The 19,270-nt window shown below is 38.6% G+C and overlaps 1 protein-coding gene and 1 long non-coding RNA gene across 2 annotated transcripts in view; both read right to left on the bottom strand.

The window, feature by feature from the left end:
- Nucleotides 1-19,270, bottom strand: part of Togaram1 (TOG array regulator of axonemal microtubules 1) — a 67,571-nt gene that overhangs the window by 34,378 nt on the left and 13,923 nt on the right. The window contains 5 exon segments of the mRNA XM_048361874.1: nt 105-205; nt 2,611-2,843; nt 14,687-14,949; nt 16,641-16,937; nt 18,049-18,186. Coding sequence (XP_048217831.1) covers nt 105-205; nt 2,611-2,843; nt 14,687-14,949; nt 16,641-16,937; nt 18,049-18,186 — 1,032 coding nt within the window.
- Nucleotides 15,841-16,634, bottom strand: LOC125362929. Its single transcript, XR_007213153.1, has 2 exons — nt 16,157-16,634; nt 15,841-15,940 (listed from the first exon to the last, which is right to left on the bottom strand). It is a non-coding gene; the product is annotated as an uncharacterized LOC125362929 (long non-coding RNA).

The raw sequence follows: 19,270 nt of genomic DNA, 5'->3' as shown, positions 1-19,270 counted from the left end.
TACAAAAATTCTTAATCTGAACTGTATTCGCTATCATTTTTCATATCACTTAAATATAGTCTTATCTTTTATATATCATATTTACCAAATAAATCATAAAATACCTGCATTGAATCTTTGCTCAGAAGTATGAGAGTTTTTATTCTTCACAGAAGAAAATCTTGTAGAGCAAGGTTTTGATGCAAATGCTGGAAATACGTCTGATCTACAATGAAACAAAGTAATTTAAATAAGCATGTAAGATTTAGAGCAGCTCAACATTAGTTCATACTTTTTCTATTCTTTTAACTCACTAGACTGGTAGAGAATAAGGCAGCAAATGAGTATGAAAAATGATGGCTGGGGCTGGGAATAAGGCCTAGTGGCAAGAGTGCTTGCCTTGTATACATGAGGCCCTGGGTTCAATTCCCCAGCACCACATATACAGAAAACGGCCAGAAGTGGCACTGTGGCTCAAGTGGCAGAGTGCTAGACGTGAGCAAAAAGAAGCCAGGGACAGTGCTCAGGCCCTGAGTCCAAGCCCCAGGACTGGCAAAAAAAGAAAAAAGAAAATTCTAAATTCAATATGGATCATTCAGTTCATAAATGAGGATATGCTCAAATCCCTTCTTATAGAGTTCAATATTTTAAGAGAATATTTCAGTGAAACAATAGAGGGAATACAGAATCCTAAATGTTACAAGATAGAATAAACTTTTCTTTCCAAAGGTGTCTGAAAAATTTTAAAGGATGTCACAACTTTAGGAGTATACAAGACAAAATTTCTTCACAATACATCTAAAAGCTAAACACATGGTTTATATGTTTGACTCTTCATGGAAACAGTTACTTTACCAAAGTCATTCTATTTTACCTAGTTCATTACAATAAGGAACTTCCTCCAAGAAAAGATTCCAAGTTCGGGCTGGGAATATGCCTAGTGGCAAGAGTGCTTGACTCATATACATGAAGCCCAGGGTTCGATTCCCCAGCACCACATATGTAGAAAACGGCCAGAAATGGTGCTGTGGCTCAAGCGGCAAAGTGCTAGCCTTGAGCAAAGAAAAGCCAGGGACAGTGCTCAGGCCCTGAGTACAGGACTGGCAAAAAAAAAAAAAAAAAAAAAAAAGGAAGAAATGGAAATAATTCCAAGTTCAAAGTTGCTGTTTAAGTTGAAAAATGTAAAGGAGAAAATTATCGAACAAACTTCTATGATTGCACAAAACTGTAGTTGAACATGCTAAAATAAAAGGCCTTCCTCAGAGGTTCTCTGACTAAATTTGTCAGAGGTACTAATTCACTAAAGTGAAAATTACTTTAATTTAGTTTTTAAGTATTTACTAGTAGCAGTATATAAACCAGGTTCAAGATCAAACTAAAGGACAATAAAATCAAAAGAACAGCACTAAATATTGGCAATAATGTGAAATGACCATAACTGATAGAGTATAAAATTACACAATAATTTTGGAAAACTTTAGTAATTACTCAAGATAAACATGTCTATCCCACAATACCACTACTCCTGGATATTTGTTCAATATGAAGAGAAAATGGATTTCTTCAATCCTTTATCAGGATAACAAAGGTTACCAGAGGTTGTAGAGATAATCTGAAAAGGTTCGTTCAATTGATACTCTTAAAAAAAAAAAATCCTCTGTTGACATTGGGGAGCCTCTTGTTGTAGGCAAGTAGAGAGCTAAAAGAGCTAGGCTATGGAGTCCTGAGCTTGCATAAGATAATGAAAACAACAAGATGTAAGCTACAGTGGGTTAACAGCTAGGTTAACTCATCTATGAATTAGAGATAACTGAAGCTGTTTTTAGAATGAATGTAACAATAAAAGTCAACTGGCAAAAGAATACCTGCTCCAGAAAAGCTAAAGACAAAGAACATTAAGATAAACCTCAGAAATAACAACTTCTAGGACTCTAAGAATAGGGTGTAATTCTGATGTTCTAGGTTGAAGCTGGAGTTCTGTTCTCTCTACTCCAAATCCAAACCAGGGCTAAGCAAGGTAATATGGATAAACTTCCCCATGTCTTTTTGTTTTGCCAGCCCTGGGTTTTGAACTTAGGGTCTGGGTTGCTGCTGCTGAGCTTATTTGCTCAAGGCCAGTGCTCTGCCACTTGAGTAACAGCTCTATTTCCAGCTTTGTAGTAATTTATTGGAGATAAAAGTCTCACATACATTCCTGCCTGGGCTGGCTTTGAAGCTCAATCCTAGGATCTCACTCTCATGTGTAGCTAGGATCACAGGCGTGAGCCCCTGGTGCCAGATCCCACTGTCTTCTAAATACTTTTTTTTTTTTTTTAACATTTTAAAAACGAAAAACAAATGGTCTTGAGTCTTTTGTAAATATATTATTAGAGATCTAGATCACAATGCTTTATTTTGTTTTCTGCCCGTCTGGGTGCTTAAACTCAGGGCCTGAGCACTGTCCCTGGCTTCTTTGTGCTCAAGGCTAGCACACTACCACTTCAGCCACAGTGCCACTTCCACCTTTTTCTATAAATGTGGTGCGGAGGAATCAAACCTAGGGCTTCATATATACGAGGCGAGCACTTTACCACTAGGCCATATTCCCAGCCCCATCACAATTTTTTTAACATGGCAATAAAAATTAAGTACATTGTTCTCTTCCCCTGGGGTGTTGTTGACAAGGAAGAAGTCAATGATTCCTGGCTGTAAACTCCACTTTCGCTGTAAGAGCTGACATTTGGAGAGGAAGATCGAGATGGAGAGTCCAAGGTCAAGTCAAGTTTCATTGCAGAATCAGGACTTTCAATATCAGAAGTACTGCCACTCAGTTTTGCTCTTTTCTTTGCAGCACTATTACGAAGAGATCTAAGAGAGCTCTGCATCTAAGAGAGAAGACATTCATGAGATAATATATTTACAGTAGCAAAAGTTATACTTAGAATTTATACTCTATTGGGGCTGGGGATATGGTCTAGTGGCAAGAGAGCTTGCCTCATATACATGAGGCCCTGGGTTCGATTCCCTAGCACCACATATACAGAAAACAGCCAGAAGTGGCGCTGTGGCTCAAGTGGCAGAGTGCTAGCCTTGAGCAAAAAGGAAGCCAGGGACAGTGCTCAGGCCCTGAGTCCAAGGCCCAGGACTGGCCAAAAAAAAAAAAAAAAAAAAAAAGAAAAAAGAATTTATACTCTATTAACTGTCAAGCTAGCCATTCCTTTTTTTTTTTTCTGGGCCTTGAACTCAGGGCCTAAGCACTGTCCCTGGCTTCCTTTTGCTCAAGGCTAGCACTCTGCCACTTGAGCCACAGCACCAATTCTGGCCATTTTTCTATTTATGTGGTGCTGAGGAATCGAATCTAGGGCTTCATGTATACGAGGCAAGTACTCTTGCCACTAGGCCATATTCCCAGCCCTAGCCATTCCTTAATATATATTTGCATGTATGTACACATGGTATAAAAGCACACATCTTATCACAGGTATCAATAAACAGTCTACCAGTTCCTAACTCCTTATGGGGAAAACTCAGCTACTCTTCACTATGATCCATTAAGCACAGGATACAGTGAAACATATATTCATTTATCTACTTACTGAATCATTAAATCAGAAAGTAGCTATATCAGAGCATAAAGTCAGATAGAGAACTGTTCATCTTAGCTGTTGTGATTATATAACTACTTAAGGACTTCTAGGAGAATTAATAAAATCAGCATCTTTCTAAAGTGTGATGCTTACTTACATTAAGCTTGCAAGTGCATAGAGTACCAGATCAATGTATGTAACTTCAGAAGACAAGTATTTTCAGAAATGCAGAGTAGAAATTACTGTCAACTTAATATAATCAGTCTGAGTTTTGTACACATTAAATACGGAATCATAAAGAATTTTAATGTTTCAACTTACAGGTAAACATTCAATGAAAATTATGTATTCAATTAATTAAAACTGCCATAAGTTTTTAAGTTCTCATACTTCAAAGGTAGGTTCAATATACCCTTAATGAAATTATGATAGTATAGTGAAAACCATAGGAACATGGAACACAATGACTTGTGTTTGCATCCTGGCCTTATCACTCACATTTCAATCCTCAGTAAGATTCTCTCACATAAAAATAAATACATATAAATACAAATAAGCATAAAGAGTAAAAGATATTGCTTTATTTAACTCAGGAAGCTAGTATGAAGATGAACTGAACTAATGAAAATGAAAATGAAACATTATCAGTACCAAGAAAATTTCAATGTGAAATAGAGCTGAAAAACTTGGATTAACATACTTTCTTTTACAGCAAAAGAATATAAGTATAGTCCACATAATGTATAAATGACTTTCTTAAAATTAACTCACATGGAAGATGCTCAATAGTGACATTCTCAAAACAAGTAAAAAGTATCATATTTGCAAATAGAAGGAGACATAGGCCATTTGAAACAACCATACAGGTTGATTCAACAGTAGGGCCATTTCCCTGTTAAAAGACTGCAAGAATGAATATCTAAAATTACAGAATTTTCAAATGTTTAATAATAATTAGCGAAAAATCACCTCTCAATTAACTTATGTAAAAATAATTCAAGAATGTACAAATTCAAATGAAACCTATGAGTTAAACATAAAATTCTATTCTTCTGGTTTCTTCCCTTTAAATAAATCTTCTTCCTAAAACCACTGAATACCATGTGGTACAGGGGAGAGAGAACCAAAATTGTAGATTTCATGCACACTTACAAGTTGGAAGACTAATCATTAGGAGGCAAATTTTACTCTTCAACATAGTACTAAAATTTCTAGCCAATGATTCAAATATAAAGGGGATCCAAATAGGGAAAGATGAAGTAAACTCTCTCTCTCTCTTTGCAGATGACATAACCCTATATTTAAAGAACCATAGACTCCTGCCACCTGAGCTGATCTAAAACTTTGGCAAAGTGGCAGGGTATAAAACAAATCCTCAAAATTTAATGGCTTTTCTGTAGGCCAACAATACAAACAGTGAGAATGAAATCAGGAAAGCACCTCCTTTTGCAATGGTCTTTAAAAAAAAATACTTAGGAATAACCTTAACCAAAGAAGTAAAAGACCGCTACGATGAAAGCTTTCAAAACCTGAAAAAAGACAGGAAGATGGTGCCGTCACAATAGGGAGGCACCCAACTCGCTCCAACTGAATAGCGAGCTGGGAACTTCAGCACCCAACACCCCATCAAGAATCCAGCAAACCCAACAACCAGAAGCAACAGAGAAACACAGGAAACGAAAAAGAACAAAAAAAGAAGAGCCTATAACCTGCACGGAGCTGGAAAATTTCCAGGGTACCCCCCCCCCCACCCGCTGACCCTGGCATGAACAGGGCCAGGCTCGGAAAGGGGACCCAGCGCCAGCAAACCAACAGCCGAAAAGTCACGCCAGGAGCGGAGCGCAGAGTCCAGACAGCAGGACTCCACAGACCCCAGACAGAGCACAGACCGATGGCGAGCACAGATGGTGGCGAGGGACCGGAGGTGTGGGACTGAATGGCCGGGATCAGACTTAAACAGCAAAGGAACCGGGCAGTGCAGATGGGGAGAGCCAAGCCAGACAGGGAAAGCCAGGACCACCACCACCAAATGACTGATCGCCACACCCCAGCACCTCAGCCCCGAAAATCCCACAGCAGCGCAGGACACACACACAATCCAGAACCAGAGCAATCCACACAGGTGGGCGAGCTGCCTCTCAGCGGCAAATCTCAATCTGAGAGGTGAGCTCCTCTGACCAAGGTACTGAGTGGAAAAAAGAACCAAAGACGAGAAAAGCCTCCATGCTACACTGAATCAGCAACCCGCAAACCCCCACCAGGGGCACGCTAGGGGCACAACACAGCGGCAGGACACTATCCTCCAGAGAAAGATACAGAACCTCCCACCCCCAAGTGCAGGGAGGGTGACCACACCAGCAACAACCGAGACAGTCACACTCACCCATTGGGCAGTAAGGTTCAACAGCCAAACTCAAACCCAGAGCCAGGACACAAACAAGTCTCCCACTGACAGACCAGCGGGAACCAGCACAAAGCGAACCCAAGGACGCCGCCTACAGATGCCCAGATGCCCAAATCACAAAGAAATATTACAAATTTCATGAAAGGGCAAGCCAGCTCGCCAGCTCCAAAAAGCAGTACGACCGAAGAGGAGATGGAGAATAAAAAAACAACTGAGGCTATGATACCAGAAATGATGGAAAGCCTCAGGAACGAATTCAGAAAACAATTCCAGGAGTTTAGAATGGAAGTCTCAAAGGACCTTCAGGAAGTCAAGAAAGAAATGGAAGCAAAAATGGATACAGTGCAAACCTCCGTTAAAGAAGACCTTAACATCCCAAGAAGCGAAATGCATGAAAAAATAGATTTGAAATACAACTCTTTAAAGAAAGAAATTTCCACGATCAGAGCTGATCTGGCAACCATAAATAGCTCCCTGACATCCATAAACTCCACACTTGAATCCACAGCACAAAGAATTGACCATATTGAATCCCAAATCTCTCTTGGACAAGGATGCACCCGATAAGGACCAGAAAATTACCACACTCCAAGAAACAGTAAAACTCCAGGGCAGACTAATCCAGGAGCTAGTGGACAAAGACAAGAGATATAATCTGCACATAACTGGAATAGAAGAAGGAGCTGAATACCAGAGCAGCGGGCTTCAACATATTTTCAATAAAATTATTGTAGAAAACTTCCCCAATCTCACAAGGGACCTCACCCAGGTAACCGAAGCCTATAGGATGCCTGGCAGACCAGACCCTAGAAAATCCTTGCCCAGGCACATAATAAAAAAGACTTCAGATCTCAAGAATAAAGAGCAAATTTTGAATGCAGCCAAAGCAAAGAAAGAGATTTATGACAATGGGAAAAGGATCCCAATAACAGCAGAACTCTCCACACAAACCTACCACGCGGAAGAGAGTGGAAGAACACAATCCAAGTCCTACAGGCCAACAATTGCCAACCCAGAAATAGATATCCAGTGAAACTAGAATTCATATTCGAGGGAAAAACCAGATCTTTCCATAGCAAAGAGGATCTAAAGGAGTATGTGAATAAAAAACCAGCCTTACAGCGAATTCTAAGAGGGAACCCCACCCAACAGAAATTGTACAGGACACACAAACAGAAACAGAAAGAAACTACAATAGTCAGAGCCCAACAGAAACAGCAGCTCATTAAACGCAAGAAAAAAAAAAGAGAGGAAAAACAGCCTAACAGGAAAATGGAAGGGGAATAAACACTCTTATCCTTGATCTCTTTGAACATAAATGGTATAAACTCTCCGATAAAGAGGAGCAGACTGACAGAGTGGATCCGCAAACAAAAAGTTGCCATCTGTTGTCTTCAAGAGACCCATCTTATAGCAAGGGATAAAAACAGGCTCCAAATGAAAGGATGGAGCAAGATCTTCCAAGCAAATGCACCTAACAAAACGGCAGGAGTAGCCATTCTGATCTCAGACGAGCTGGACTTCTCATTAATATCAACTCAAAAAGACAAAGAAGGACACTACATTATAATACAAGGAAAAATTCAGAATCAAGACATCACGGTGATAAATGTATACTCACTGAACAAAAGAGGCCCTACATATGTCAAGCAAATTCTCACAGAACTACAGAACAAGATAGACCCAAACACAATCATAGTGGGTGACTTTAACACCCTACTCTCTCCAAGAGACAGATTCAACACACAGAGGATCAGCAAGGAAGCTGAGAACCTAAGTAACACCATATCCCAAATGGATCTGACAGATCTATACAGAATCTTTCACCGTACAGAGACCCAATACACCTTCTTCTCAGCAGCCCATGGATCATACTCCAAAATAGACCATGTCATAGCCCACACAAAGAACCTCAGCAAATACAAAAGTACTGACGTCATCCCATGTATTATATCTGACCACAGTGGAATAAAGGTAACCCTCAATAACAAAGGTTACCACAGAGGCTATACATATTCTTGGAGGCTAAACCCCTCACTGTTATCTAACACTTGGGCCACAGACCAAATTAAGGATGAAATTAACAAATTCATAAGCCACAATGACAATGAAAATACATCACAAAGAAACCTATGGGATACAGCTAAGGCAGTACTGAGGGGTGAGATCATTGCCCTCAGCACTCACATTAAAAGAATGGAAGCAGAGCAGGTGAATAACCTCATGATGAAACTAAAACGTCTGGTGAAACAAGAAATAATCGAATCTAAAATGACTAGGAGGAGAGAGATCACAAAGATTAAAGAAGAGATAAATCTGATTGAAAATAGAAAGACCATTCAACAAATAAATAAGACTAAAAGCTGGTTCTTTGAGAAAATAAATAAAATTGACAGACCCCTCGCAAGACTTACAAAAACAGAAGAGAAGAGACTCATATACGTAAAATCAGGGATTCCACCGGAAAAATTACAACAAATACACACGATATTCAAACAATCATAAGGAGCTATTTCCAGAACCTCTACTCACCAAAAAACAATAATTTTACAGATATGGGTCAATTCTTAGAGAAGTATAAACTCCCCAAACTGAACCAAGAAGAAATAAATCAACTAAATAAACCAATAACTTACAGCGAGATACAGGGGGTAATCAAGTGCCTCCCAACAAAGAAAAGCCCAGGCCCAGATGGATTCACCAACAAATTCTATAAAACCTTTAGTAAGGAGCTAATACCAATACTCCTCAAACTCTTCTGTGAATAGAAACAGAGGGAGAAATCCCAAACTCATTCTATGAAGCTAATATTATACTCATCCCCAAACCAGGCAAAGACACAACAAAAAAAGAGAACTACAGACCAATATCACTAATGAACACAGATGCAAAGCTCCTCAATAAAATATTAGCTAGTGGCTGGGAATATGGCCTAGTGGTGAGAGGGCTTGCCTTCTATACATGAGGCCCTGGGTTCGATTCCCCAGCACCACATATACAGAAAACGGCCAGAAGTGGCGCTGTGGCTCAAGTGGCAGAGTGCTAGCCTTGAGCAAAAAGGAAGCCAGGGACAGTGCTCAGGCCCTGAGTCCAAGGCCCAGGATTGGCCAAAAAACTATATATATATATATATATTAGCTAACAGGATCCAGAAACATCAAGATAATTATACATCACAACCAAGTAGGCTTCATCCCACAGTCACAAGGATGGTTCAACATCCGTAATTCAATCAATGTAATTCACCACATCAACAGAACTAAAATCAAGAATCACATTGTTATCTCAGTCGATGCCCACAAAGCCTTTGACAAAATACAACATCCATACTTATTAAAAGCTCTGGAGAGAACAGGAATAGATGGAACATTCCTCAAAACAATAAAAGCCATATACAACAGACCAACTGCTAATATCATATTAAATGGGGAGAAACTTAAATCATTCCCCCTAGACTCGGGAACAAGACAGAGATGTCCACTCTCCCCACTTCTTTTCAACATAGTGCTGGAATCCCTAGCCATAGCAATAAGGCAAGAGGAGGACATCAAAGGGATCCACATTGGCAAGGAAGATATCAAGCTATCCTTATTCGCAGATGACATGATCTTCTATCTGAAGGACCCAAAAAACTCAGTACCCAAACTCCTACACCTAATAAACCATTTTGGCAAAGTAGCAGGATACAAAATCAATCCACAAAAGTCAGCAGCTTTTCTGTACACCAGCAATGTACAAACAGAAAAGGAAATTATGGAAATAATTCCATTTACAGTAGCCAAAGAAAGAATAAAGTACCTAGGGATCAACCTAACCAAAGACGTGATGGACCTATTTAATGAGAACTATAAAATCTAAAAAGGGAAATCAAAGAAGACACAAGGAGATGGAAAGACCTCCCATGCTCATGGGTAGGCAGAATCAATATAGTGAAAATGGCCATATTGCCCAAATTGTTATACAAATTCAATGCAATCCCCATCAAAATCCCAGGTACATTCTTCACTGAAATAGAGATACCAACCCAAAAATTCATATGGAACAGGAAAAGACCTAGAATAGCCAAAGCAATTCTAGGCAAAAAAAGCAGTGCAGGAGGTATCACAATACCAGACTTTAAGCTCTACTATAGAGCCATCATAACAAAAACAGCCTGGTATTGGTATAAGAACAGACCGGAAGACCAATGGATTAGAATTGAAGATCCAGGAATAAAACTGCATTCTTACAGTCAGGTGATATTCGACAAAGGAGCTAAAGACATACAATGGAATAAACAAAGCCTCTTCAACTACTGGTGCTGGGAAAACTGGGCAGCCATATGCAGAAAACTCAAAGTAGACCCAAGCCTATCACCATGCACCAAGATCGACTCAAAATGGATCAAGGACCTCAACATCAGACCTGAATCCTTGAAACTACTGAAGGACAGAGTAGGAAAGACGCTAGAACTTATAGGCACAGGAAGGAACTTCCTGAATACAGTCCCAGGGGCACAACAGATAGGGGAGAGACTTGACAAATGGGACTACTACAAAATAAAAAGTTTCTGCACAGCTAAGGACATAGCCACCAAACTAGAAAGACAGCCAACCATATGGGAAAGGATCTTTACCAGCACAGCAACAGACAAAGACCTAATATCTGTCATCTACAGAGAACTCAAAAAATAAGCCCCTCCAAGCCCAGTAAACCAATTAGGAAATGGGCAAAGGAGCTCAAGAGAGACTTCACAAGAGAAGAGATAAAAATGGCAAAGAAACCTATGAGGAAATGTTCAACATCCCTGGCAGTAAAGGAAATGCAAATAAACACAACCCTGAGATACCACCTCACTCCAGTTAGAATGGCCTATACTCTGAACTCAGGCAACAACAAATGCTGGAGGGGGTGCGGGGAAAGAGGAACCCTTCTCCATTGCTGGTGGGAGTGCAAATTAGTACAACCACTTTGGAGAACAGTATGGAGGTTTCTCAAAAAGCTCAACATAGACCTACCCTATGACCCAGCCATACCACTTCTAGGCATCTATCCTGAACAACAGGTCCCAAGATATCAAAAAGACATTTGTACTTCCATGTTTATCGCTGCACAATTCACAATAGCCAAAATATGGAAACAATCCAGATGCCCCTCCACAGATGAATGGATCCAAAAAATATGGTACCTATACACAATGGAATACTACATAGCAATTAGAAAAGGTGAAATATTGGTATTCACAGGGAAATGGTCAGAACTTGAACAAATAATGTTGAGTAAGACAAGCCTAGAACACAGAAAACAAAGGGGCATGAACTCCTTGATATATGACTGTTAACTTGGGGGAAGGGGGAGACAGTAGAGACCAGGTCTGTGAAACCAAAAACTTCTTGTCAAATGGTATTTCCCACAGGTGTAGGTCAGCGACCCTACATTATGTAACTAAAACCAAACAATTACTCAACATATAAAAGTCAAAAACAGATCTCTCAGTGTATCACAATAGTTCAAAAGCTATGTATGTACGTTCATATAAGACAAGGATAAGCAAACCCTATTGCCGACATTACATTTAAAGCCCTAGGCGAATTTCCTTTGGCGTAGGCCACGTGGCTACTGTATATGTTTTTGGTACACTGTGTATTGTATATATGTCTACCTGACCTAGGGAAGGGAAAGAAAAACAGGGTGTAAGATATCACAAGAAATATACACACTGCCCTACTATGTAACTGTACCCCTATTGCACAACACTTTGTCAAAAAAATTGTTAAATTAATAAATAAATTATATTTAAAAAAGACCTGAATAAAGAAAATAAAGCCGAACTAAAGAAATGGAAAAACCTCCCATGTTCCTGGATTGGGAGGATTAACATTGTGAAAATGGCAATACTGCCAAAAGCTATCTACAAATTCACTGCAATACCCACCAATATTCCAACACCATTCTTTAATGAAATAGAGGAAGCAATGCAAAAATTCATACGAACAATAAAAGACCCCAAATAACAAAAACCATCCTAAGCAGGAAGAACAGTGTTGGAGCAATTTCAATACCAAACTTCAAACTCTATTACAAAGTTCTAGTAATAAAAGCAGCTTAGTATTGGCACAAGAACAGGCCTGAGGACCAATGGATTAGAACTGAAGACCCAGAAATGAACCTACAGACCAATGGCCACTTAATCTTTGATAAAGGAAGTAAAATATAGGATGGAAGAAAGACAACCTCTTCAACAAAGGGTGCTGGCAAAATTGGTTAAACACCTGTTACAAACTAAAGCTAGATCTTTATATATCACCTTGCACCGGAATCAATTCCAAGTGGATGAAAGACCTCAAGGTAAAAGCAGATAGCCTGAAAACATTGTAGGAAGACATCGAAGAAATACTAGGGCTCCTTGGCACAGGTAGAAATTTTCTTAATAAAGTCTCAGAAACAACAAATCAAAGAAAGTGCAAAGAAAATGCAGTTTCTGCATGGCAAAGGACATTGCAAGATAAACAGAAAGCCCACGATTGGGAGAAGATCTTCACTGGCCATACAACAGACAAGGGCCTCATATCTAAAATACACTTAGAATTCAAAAAATCAATCTCTCCCAAAACAACTCCTCAAAGAAACAACTGCTCCCCTAATAAGTAGGCTAATGACTTAAAAAGAGACTTCTCTGAAGAGGAAATGAGAATGACCAGGAGGTACATGAAGGAGTGCTCAATATCACTCACTGGCCATAAGAGAAATGCAAATGAAAACAACATTGAGATTCTACCTCACCCAGAGTAGGAATGTCCATTATCAAGAAAACTAATAACAACAGATGCTAGAAGGGATGTGGCCAAAAGGGAATCCTATTACACAGTTGTGTTTGGTGGGAGTGAAAACTTGTTCAACTACTCTGGAAAGTAGTATGGAGGTTCATCAGAGGGCTAAACATAGAGCTGCCCTGTGGCTTAGTAACCCTGCTTTTGGGCATTTACTCAAAGGATTACAAGCAAGATCACACTAAAGCTACCAGCACAACTATGTTCATCACAGCACAATTTACTATCACTAAAATAAGGAACCAACCCAAATGTCCCTCAGTAGATGAGGCAAAAAAATGTGGTACATGTACACAATGGAATTCTATGCTTCTATCAGACAGAAAGACACTGCCCCATTCGCAAAGAAATGGAAATACTTGGGAAAAAAATCATACTAAGTGAAGTGAGCCAGACTCAAAGAAACATAGACTCTATGGTTTCCCTCACAGTTAATAATTAGTACATGTCTATGATAGTCCTAACAGAAGATCACAATAGCTCAATAGCTATGTCCATATGAACACATAAGATGATGCTAAGTGAAATCAACTCCAAGTTATGGAAATAAGTGTTGTTATTTTCAACATACCATGTGAAATTATGTCTTTTTCTTTTGTCTTTCTTCCCCATGGTTTTACCCCTGATGTCACTATAACTGATTTTTGGTACCCTGGGTATTTGTATATACATTTATCGGAACTAGGGAAGGGAAAGGGAACATCAAAATGGAGAGACAAAGGCGAACCAATGCAACAGCAATACTTCGAAGACAATATGCTATAAACCAACTGCACAACTTTGGTGGGGAAGAGGGAATAGGGGAGGGGGGAAGGTGGCAGAAAAAATGAGGTAACAAGTTTGATAAGAAATGTGCTCATTACCTTACATACAAAATTGTAACCCCTGTGTACATCACTTTAAGAAATTAATTTTAAAAAGAACCAAATTTCATTCTTCAAAAGTTAAGTTTACATATACTTAATATCAAAGATACTTTTTAAGTAGGTATGCATTACAATTAACTTTGTATCATTGATGAAATGGAAGCATCTATCAAAGTTGTCCTCTGGATCTAAAGAACGACAACTACTACACTCTTTCTCTGACATAGAATGCAGAGGCACCAAGTGTGAACATTGTGATAATACAGAGTAATCTAGCATTTAAAGGCAAGTATATATTATTTCAACTTAGTAAAAAAAACTACACATAAGCACAAAGTTCAGACTCAAGAATGTTTACTGCGGGGCTGGGGATATAGCCTAGTGGCAAGAGTGCCTGCCTTGGATACACGAGGCCCTAGGTTCGATTCCCCAGCACCACATATACAGAAAACGGCCAGAAGCGGCGCTGTGGCTCAAGTGGCAGAGTGCTAGCCTTGAGCGGGAAGAAGCCAGGGACAGTGCTCAGGCCCTGAGTCCAAGGCCCAGGACTGGCCAAGAAAAAAAAAAAAAAAGAATGTTTACTGCAGCAAAAATCAATTGTTACCATAAATAAATTATATAAAAACAATGTATTAATATAAAAATGTCAGACAAGACATAAAATAATCTGAAGACCAGTTGCCTGTAGTAAAGACCACAAAGAAACTGGATTGAGGCAGAAACTATGTTAAACTTTATTTTAAAAACAAAGACAGACTGTTCAGTGAGTGTGATTAGTACATTGATGTAATTCTATATTATTATTTATATTTTTAACTTAAAAAGGAAAGATGTGCAATTCCAGAAGGAAATTCAGTCTCAAAGTAAATTATTCTAGGTAGTGAGATCTGATGTGATGAATTTTCCTTCCTGATAATTCACTGCATATTTCACTTTTTCTATAATGAACATGAAATGTATTTGTAAATGAGAAAAAAATGAGGCAAAAAGTACTTTCCTTAAGTAGCAACTATATTACAAAAATTATGTTTTGAAAGCATTAAAACGATATATAGTTCTAACCTCTGCTTGATCCAAATCGTTATCCCTGAAATTTAATTCTGAAAGATCGATTGTAAAATTATCTTTTTCACTCTTCCAAAGATCATCAGGCTCTTTCTTTTTCTGTCCCACTGTGCTTAAGTCAGCTTTATCAGGCAGAAGGCTGATTCCCCTTGGTATGGGAGGGACAGGCTTTGTTCCATTGAGGCCTCTTCGGGAAGATGGTGATCTCATCAAGGCAGGTGTAAGTTGAACTGGAGGAGACTTGTCTTGAGAATTTTCTCCTGAGTAAAGAATACATAGTTTATTTTCTCCATAAAGTGTTTAGAATACAGTATTTTCAAGGCACAGTCCATTTTATTAGAAATAAAGACTATTTAAAATAAAATAAACTCAAAACATCACCATTACTTAATGAGTATAACAAAAATGAACCACATGAAATCCTTTCACATTACAAAAAATGATTATATACCAAGTTACAATGTAACCTATCTATCTATCTATCTATCTATCTATCTATCACCATGAGTAATATTTGTTACAATAAAAGTCGGAAATAAACATGAAGGGCCACTCTTCCTCTGGTTTAATTATATAAGTAACATGTCAATATCTAACATCTGTGAAGCAACAATACTGGGCACTTAGGAAAACAAGTCTCAATTTGTATTTTATTACATTTTATATCATTTATATATGTTTCATGGTGCTGGGTAGCAAATTTAGAGCCTTATTGCTGCACAAGCCCTTTCCCACTGAGCCACAACCTTGGACTGAAGTCTTAGCTCCTAATATAGTATTTGATCTTAAAGGAAAGATTAAAAAAATTAATAGAAGGAAATGAAAGTTCAATGTTAAGAAAAATTGAAACAGTAAGAAATTGGCATCCAGGCACCAGTGGCTCACACCTGTAATCCTAGCCAATTAGGAGGCTGAGATCTAAGGATAGTGTTTCAAAGCCAGCTCAGGCAGGAAAGCCCATGACACCCTTATCTCCAATTAACCATCAGAAAACTGGAAGTGGCACATGACTCAAAGTAGTGTGGCTCTAGCCTTGAGCAAAAAAGAGTTCAGGGACAGCACCCTGGCCCTGGGTTCAAGCTCTACCACCACCACCAACAAAAAAAGTTAAATTAAAAAAAGGCAAACAGTCAGTCAGTTGAGTTTGTTTATAAGTTGGGACAGTGGCGCTATGGAGTGAAACATTTTACCTCAGTGGCCAGGGACAGAAAAATGCAAGATATAAATGATTCCTTTAACAGATTTTTCTTTCTTCTTTTTTTTTTTTTTGGCCAGTCCTGGGCCTTGGACTCAGGGCCTGAGCACCATCCCTGGCTTCTTCTGGCTCAAGGCTAGCACTCTGCCACCTGAGCCACAGCGTCCCTTCTGGCCGTTTTCCATATATGTGGTACTGGGGAATCGAACTGAGAGCTTCATGTGTAGGAGGCAAGCACTCTTGCCACTAGGCCATATTCCCAGCCCCCAGACTTTTCTGGGATTTGTTCTGAATGAACTTATGTGCTAAATACCTGGTTTTGAAGTAGAATATTATAAAGAGTATTTTAGTTTGTAATAAATAATCCTTCAAATTTTAACATACAATAAATAATTAAGAGAAATTAGGCATTAAATATAGTAAATAGTAAAAATATGATATTTTATATCTGTTATTAGGCTCTTAGGCAACATGTGCTATATGTCTATTTTAAAGTTTAAAGTTTTATTGGTTTTTTAAAAAAAACTTTTGAAGTGGCAGTATAAAAACCACATGACAATTTCAATGAAATTTTATATCACACATTTGATCTACTAAATACACTGTTAAATAATTTCCTAAATATTTAGTAATTCAGAGAAATGAAATAATTCACCAGCTTAAAAAAATCTAACATCTCTCTATATTAAGTCCAGAATACTAATGAAAAACACAAATGGATCTAAACATAGCACTGATTTTTACCACCATTTCTACCTGTCGTTTCAGATGAGTTTTGGCTGACAAGCTTTTTCTGTGGACTTGGCTTTGATGTTCCTTCAAAACTTTTAAGAGCCCAGGAATTTGAGAAACTAATGGAATTATCTTGAGACTTCTTTGGAGATACAGTAAGTGGAGATGTGGGCTTTGGACTAGCTCGAGGTGATGAGAGAGGATAGGATGGAAGGATAAAGGCTCCTGGATTTGGATTTGAACCAGAGAATAATGAGGTATGCTCTGCTTGATTAACAAATGTTTGCTGTGTCTTACTACTGAAATTTAGGCTAGAATACCCTGCAATAAAACAAAAGAGAACATATTTACATATACATATATTCTCAGAACGTATAGTAATTTCCTTCTCACATTCAGATTTTCATTACATATCATATATATATATATATATTTTTTTTTTTTTTGCCAGTCCTGGGGCTTGGACTCAGGGCCTGAGCACTGTCCCTGGCTTCTTTTTGCTCAAGGCTAGCACTCTGCCACTTGAGCCACAGCACCACTTCTGGCCATTTTCTGTATATGTGGTGCTGGGGAATTGAACCCAGGGCCTCATGTATACGAGGCAAGCACTCTTGCCACTAGGCCATATCCCCAGCTCCATATCCTATATTTTTGTATGATAGGAAGATCTAATTAAGTTTATGTTTATACACTTTGTATCTTCTAATATAAAGCTTTCTTATCCTATGGAAGTTTTCCAGTACATTTTTTTTTTTTTTGCCATTCTTGGGGCTTGAACTCAGGGCCTGAGCACTGTCCCTGGCTGCTTTTTGCTCAAGGCTAGCACTCTGTACCACTTGAGCCACAGCACCACTTCTGGCCTTTTCTATATATGTGGTACCGAGGAATAAAACCCAGGGCTTCATGTATACAAGGCAAGCACTCTATCACTAGGCCATATTCCCAGCCCCTCCACTACATTTATAGATTACTTTTGCAGGTTACATACACATATATACCTGCCACATACAGGTACACACACATGCATGCACACACATACATACATATGCACATATATCCCATACCCCAGAAAAGTTGTCTTAGTAAATCATTATTTTTTCATTATAAAGATACTCTCTAGTACTAAAAATGTTTTCATTTTGCTGCACGTATTTTTCTTATCAACATTATACTTACTTTTCTTTGAGCATTTGCTACATATGTTTCCTGTGTTTTACTTTTTCCTAATCTGCTTCATTCACCTAGCAATGGTGGCCTCAAACCTGGATCCTATGTCTCAATTAGGATTATAGTATGCATAACTATCATATTATTAATATAATAAATATCACTTTTTTGTGATAAATATAATTATATAAAATAACATAGCTAGTGTTGGAAATCACACATATTATAAAAATAATTTGTTTCCAAATAAATCTGGGATTCGTACCTTTATCTTGATGACTGTTAGCGGTCCCCAAGAACTGTAAGTCAGAATCCACACTACCAGTTTTACCACATATCTGTGAAATTCCAAACTGCCCACATTTCCCAGTATGATTTGCCTGATGAGTTCCAGTAGCACCTTCTGAAGGAGGGAGAGGGGGAAAAACACAGAGTAATCTTTATTACCCCAGAATACCTTATTTAACAAACATAACATTCTAAGTACAGTGAGCCAGGCAGGCAGGAAAAAAAGATAAAGCTTTGGTACTGACAAACCTGATTGTATAAGGGTTAGTGTTCAGAAACACAGACTAGCAAAGGGCAAGAAAGAAAAGATATATTGAATAATTTATATACTAAGGCAATTTCTTCATTCCTTCTCTTTCTCACGATGTTTCTTCAGGCATGGTTATCTTTCTTCCAATTATTACAGTACATATACTATAAAAAGTTTTACTAAAGAACTCAGCTCTTTTCATACTATACAACATTCATGTGGTTTTCTCCCTTTCCTTTCCTCCCTTACTGACTTCATTCCTCTCTCCCATTTCTGTCTCTCTCTACTTTCCTCTCTTTGAGATAGGGGCTTGCTAAGGAACACAAACATTCCTTCCTCCCTCCTTTTGCCTGTTGTGGAGCTTGAACTCCCGGCCTGGGTGCTATCCCTGAGCTCTTCAACTCAAAGCTAGCCCTCTACCAGTTGAAGCACAGCACCACTTCTGGTTCTGTGGTGGTTAATTGGAGATTAAGAGCCTCCTGGATTTTCCTGCCTGGGCTGGCTTTGAGTCATGATCCTCACATCTTAGCCTCCTGAGTAGCTAGGATTATAGGCATGAGCCACTGGCATCTGGCTTCAGACATTTTACTACACAGATTCTGGATACTAAAATTTTAAAAATTATTTTTTGGCAGTATTAGGAAGGTCTGGCACTGTGAGGAACCATTTGAACCACACTTCCAGTTCTGAGTGTTCAGTATTGAAATCCTTCTCTAATCTTTATTTTGTGGAAGTTTATATGCAGGACAATTTTTTTTTCTTGCATTATTGGAATGTGAGCTCAGGGCCTCACACTTACTAGGCAAGCCTTCTTTTATTGAGTCACACTCTAGCTCTGTCTTCTTCATCAGTCATATTATTCAAGATTATTCTTTCCTGGGTCACTTACAATCTTATTGTCCTAGCTTCTTTTTTTTTCCTTAATCAACAACACAACAGGGGCTGGGAA

Source organism: Perognathus longimembris, chromosome 14 (assembly GCF_023159225.1).
Source record: "Perognathus longimembris pacificus isolate PPM17 chromosome 14, ASM2315922v1, whole genome shotgun sequence".
NCBI lineage: Eukaryota > Metazoa > Chordata > Mammalia > Rodentia > Heteromyidae > Perognathus > Perognathus longimembris.
This window is presented reverse-complemented; position numbering and strand designations above follow the sequence as displayed.